Source organism: Mastomys coucha, unplaced genomic scaffold, assembly GCF_008632895.1.
Source record: "Mastomys coucha isolate ucsf_1 unplaced genomic scaffold, UCSF_Mcou_1 pScaffold15, whole genome shotgun sequence".
In the NCBI taxonomy this organism is placed as follows: domain Eukaryota; kingdom Metazoa; phylum Chordata; class Mammalia; order Rodentia; family Muridae; genus Mastomys; species Mastomys coucha.
The window spans coordinates 37,610,182-37,614,539 of record NW_022196897.1 but is presented as its reverse complement, the minus strand read 5'-3'; the positions used below and the strand labels follow the sequence as shown (position 1 = coordinate 37,614,539).

Below are 4,358 nucleotides of genomic sequence, written 5' to 3'. Positions count from 1 at the left end.
CACCAGCAATGAAGTAATGTTCCTCTTTCTCCACAACCTCTACAGCATCTGCTGTCACCTGAGTTTTTCTTTTCATGTGTCCATACTTTCCATGCCTTTCTGTCCTGCCCCAAAGCAATATACCATTACTAGGAGACTGAGGCTGAAGGATCTTAAATTCAAAACCAGCCTGAGCAATGCCACTGTGAGATAAGAAAGACAGAAGGAGGGAGGGAAAGAGGGAGGGAGAGGGGGGGGGAGGGAGGGAGGGAGGACAAGAGGAAGAAAGAAAGGGCAGAAGAAAGGGAGGAAAAAGGAAATAGGAAAAAAGAAAAAAGCAACAATAATAAAAACAAATTGATATAAAAAATTTGCCAAGATGGGGTTGGCAGGAATACCCAGGAGAGCCCCCACCTAATCAGAGGAGAAGAGGAGGGGGAAGGATTGTGGGAGGGGGTGACTGGGAAGGGGGTAGTAAGTGGTATTTAAAATGAATAAGTAAAAAATAAAAGAAAGAAAGAAAAGAAAATTTTGCTTTCCATCCTAGGGTTGACCAGCTGTATCTTACTATAGAAGTAGACATGAAACCCAGGGAAGCTGTAGAGGGAGCAATTTCCTTATAAGGTGTAGTTTTTCAACACACCACATGCTCTTCCTTAGGAAGATCACAGATTCCCTTCCCTGGAGAACATTAGTAACATATTCTGTTTTTCCTGGGATTGAATATCCATTTATCTGGTTGGCTGCAAGGGTACCAGATATTAGAAGTCTGTCACATTTATTTATTTGAACATTACTTATCATAGTAACTGGACATGGATGAAAGCTCTATGTTGTCAACACCTATAATGAGTTATTAAATAAATTTGAATATGATTGCCTAAAAGAAGGCTCAATCTACCTAACAACAATTTTCAAATGTATTCTGAACTTAGTTTTGAGAAATTATAACCCTAGGTGTTAACCAACTGATTTAAAACTGTGTCTATGGAAAACTTGCATACAAAGATTTATTCATAGGCAGCAAAAATTGGATGAAAAACTCAAAGATTCTTTAAAACAGGAAATAATAAAGCACTCATTGTAATACTATTACTATTCAGGCACTGAACAAAAAGGACAGCAATGAGCTATCAAGGCACATAAAATAAGGATGTTGACTGAAAATAATTTTAACAAATATAACATATGCTAGAGCAGTGAGATGGGAGTGGGTGGGTGGGTAGAGGAGAACCCTCATAGAGGAAAAGGGGAGTGGGGAACGGGGAAAATGGGATGGGGGATTTGTGGAGGAGTAACCAGGAAGAGGGATATCATTTGAAATATAAACAAATAAAATGATTAATTTTGAAAAAGTAAAAAACATACAATGAGCAAAGAGGTGATGGATATTAATGATCAAGGATGGTGAGAGGGTTTAATAGATAAAACAAAGGGTATTAACAGCAAAACTATTCCATATGAGATTTAAATGATATATTCATGGCACTGTGTATATATTTGTCAAAACCACAAACAAAGATATTTAAAGAAGTCTTAGGAGCTCAAAGAATATGCAGATAAATAAAAATGATTTGGAAATAAGGACAAGGAAGAAAAGGGCAGAAAAGACAATTCACAGTATTTTAAGTTCATCATACAACCCTATTTTAAGAGAGTGAAGTTGATGAAATATTTTTAGATTTAAATGTAGCATGTAAGACTAGAGACAAAAGAACTGCCTAAAACCATTGCACATAGTCGGCAAATTTGACTCCCACAGGCTGAGCTGATCATATAAACCTACTACAGGAGTACACTGAATGTAGTATAACAGTTCTGAACTTGCCTAACATGTACACTAGAATTAAAGATAAGCAAATGGATTATAAAAGGGGAAATAAAGTCTCTCACACCTGTGAAAGAAGATAACTGTGTCTCTTAAGGAATGTGGTACTAGGACTGGGATAGACAGGAATATAAGATGATTCTGGAGTATCTAAATGCCAGAAATTTCAAAACAATCTCAAGAAATAATAAATGATACACAAAAATATTGATGAGCACAAAAAACAAACAAACAAACAAAACCTATGGGGTTATGTCAAAAAGCATAGGTGCCAACTAAGAGAAACCAAAACTGGGTCAATATGAAAAACAAAGTTAAAAAGAATTTTAAATTAATATGAATCCACATTAGTATAAATAACCGAATGCATAGATAAATGGAAGCAGACTACACTTCCACAAGACCTCCAGCTGATTTATGAAGATACTCTGTACCCATGCCTACAAGTTGAGTCTTACTTCCTCCTTGAACATCCCTAAAAGAGTAACTTCACAGAGGAGAAGCAGGGTTTTACCTCACCAAGCTTATAATCAGTGATAAATCATATTGACAGTAAGGACTCTTGATGTGACTAAGAAAAAAGTACAATTTATATCCTTAAGCCCAAACACTCTTACTTCACTCAATACATGTGAAAAACAGCAAGTTCCAATTCAGAAAAATGTCTGATGGCTACTTTCTCAAACTGCTAAGGTTACTTACTGTATTGGCCTCCATAGACTCAGGTTTTGGAACACTTGGTTGCAAGCTGATTTCAGGTTGTATTTTTTGGTCAGTGCATAGACTAGGGGGAGGGGGCTTGGAAGGTGTGGCATTGCTAGAGGAAGTATATTACTGGGTCAGGGGAGGTGCTTTGGAGTTTTAAAAGCCACCCACCATCCCCAGTGAGCTCTTTCCTTTCTTCTGTGGTTCAAGATAGAACCCTCGGCTTCTGCTTCAGTCTCTACATTTACTACTTGATGCCAATCTCCCCCTTCCCCCAGTTTTGGAGTCTTAGGATGGTAAGCCCAAATAAACAATTCCTTCTATAAATTACTTTGCCCTTTGTGTTTAATCACCAAAACAGAAAAGTCATTAATACAGGTATCAAAATCAAAGAAACTTTATAAGTAACTATGAGGTTCTTTTTAAAATACTTTAGGTAAGCTATATGTTATTATTGATACATACATTATGTCATATATGTGTGTTTACATACATGACAATAACGCTTTCGCAGAACTGGGACAAAAAAAAAAAAACTGTCCTCACAAACCATAGTTCTTGACAAACAGTTGTCATGTAAACAACAGAAGACAGAATCTTCTGAAAGCTGTAGGAAAGTCTTAGGGGAGGATAGAGAATTTGTCGAAGGTAGTTGGAGAGTTGGCTAGGCAGTTAAGAACAGGCTCAGAGATGATCCAGCTTCACTCCCAGGGCCCACATGGCAGCTCACAACCATCCGTAACTCCAGTCCCAGCAGAGCCAACACTTTCTTCTGCACATATATACATGCACGCAAAAAACTTCATATACAAAAAAGTAATTTTTAAAATTTAAAAACAACAACAATCTGTCAAAGGTACCAAAGAGTCAATGAAGCAAAGACTCAGCAAAGACTGATACTGAGTCCTGTAAATATTCCCAACTTGGTCCCGCCCTGCCTTGATCCACCCACTAGTTTACCCAATGAAAGACTAGCTCACCTTCTGAAGCATAACATCATCCTCTACTCGAAGATCGACCAACAGCATCGATGGGCTCTGAGGCAACTACTCAGGCCTGGGTGTCAACAGCGCCTCTGCCTGGACGGCAGTAGCCGCCATTTTGACAAGTGGACAGGGTGAGGCCTGGGCGCGGAGCCCGCTCGGGTGACTGGTACGGATGGTTCCCACCCGCGGTCTCCTCTGCACATTCACGGGTGACCGTGCCCCTGCTGTCGGTATTGCCCCCGTCGGCCCACCTCTGCCCTGGGCTCTTCCGCTCGCTCCCCACCCGGCTCCGCTCGAGCCTGCGCTCGGAGCGCAGACCTGCTGGGTTTGGCCCGGCCCGAGTGCCAGTGCCTGCGCCCGAATGTTCCCACGGGTTCCCGGGGGGTTGGGGGGGGGGGAGTTCGCGGGGCCCGAAGCCGGGCTTTGGGGAGGGACACGCGGATACTGCCTGGCCTGACCCTCTGTCGGTACAGCTTGGTCTGTCACTAGACTGTTTTGTTTTTGCTCTCTCCCAGGGATACTTTGCAGAGGGGGAAGAACTTGCGTCCGCCTTCACTAGAAATGGCCCATGTAAGTCACTCTGAGAATAAACTTGTTAGGAAATGGAGGGATGAGTTTTTGATGACGTTGTCATAATGGTCGCCTTAATGAATCAGCAGGGTCGGGGAGCAGAGGGTGTGAAATTAGGTTTTTGTGCGTTGAAATTAGTTGAGCACATTCTGTTAAATTCTGGTGCGTTTGTTTCTCCAACTTAATATTTTCATATTTTATACTCATATAATCCAATCCAGTGCAGGCATCTTTTCAACAATTCTAAAAGTGATTTCAGTAAATATTTAGAATGTTTTAAGCCCTTTACA

The 4,358-nt window shown here is 40.8% G+C and overlaps 1 protein-coding gene and 1 long non-coding RNA gene across 5 annotated transcripts in view; one reads left to right on the top strand and one right to left on the bottom strand.

Annotated features, from left to right (window-relative positions):
* The window catches only part of LOC116090155, a 61,674-nt gene extending 58,078 nt beyond the window's left edge, over window positions 1-3,596 (bottom strand). Inside the window, exon 1 of the long non-coding RNA XR_004118588.1 lies at window positions 3,493-3,596. This is a non-coding gene — a long non-coding RNA (uncharacterized LOC116090155). The remainder of the gene's footprint in view (window positions 1-3,492) is intronic.
* Mmadhc (metabolism of cobalamin associated D) overlaps window positions 3,152-4,358 on the top strand; it is an 18,147-nt gene continuing 16,940 nt past the window's right edge. The window contains exons 1-2 of one of the 4 annotated variants that reach the window (XM_031370196.1): window positions 3,152-3,629; window positions 4,014-4,068. In XM_031370196.1, the coding sequence (XP_031226056.1) occupies window positions 4,060-4,068 (9 nt within the window). In that variant the 5' untranslated portion in view covers window positions 3,152-3,629; window positions 4,014-4,059. Of the gene's footprint in view, window positions 3,729-4,013; window positions 4,069-4,358 lie in introns of all 4 variants that reach the window. The other 3 variants (XM_031370194.1, XM_031370195.1, XM_031370193.1) reach the window with 3 other exon arrangements.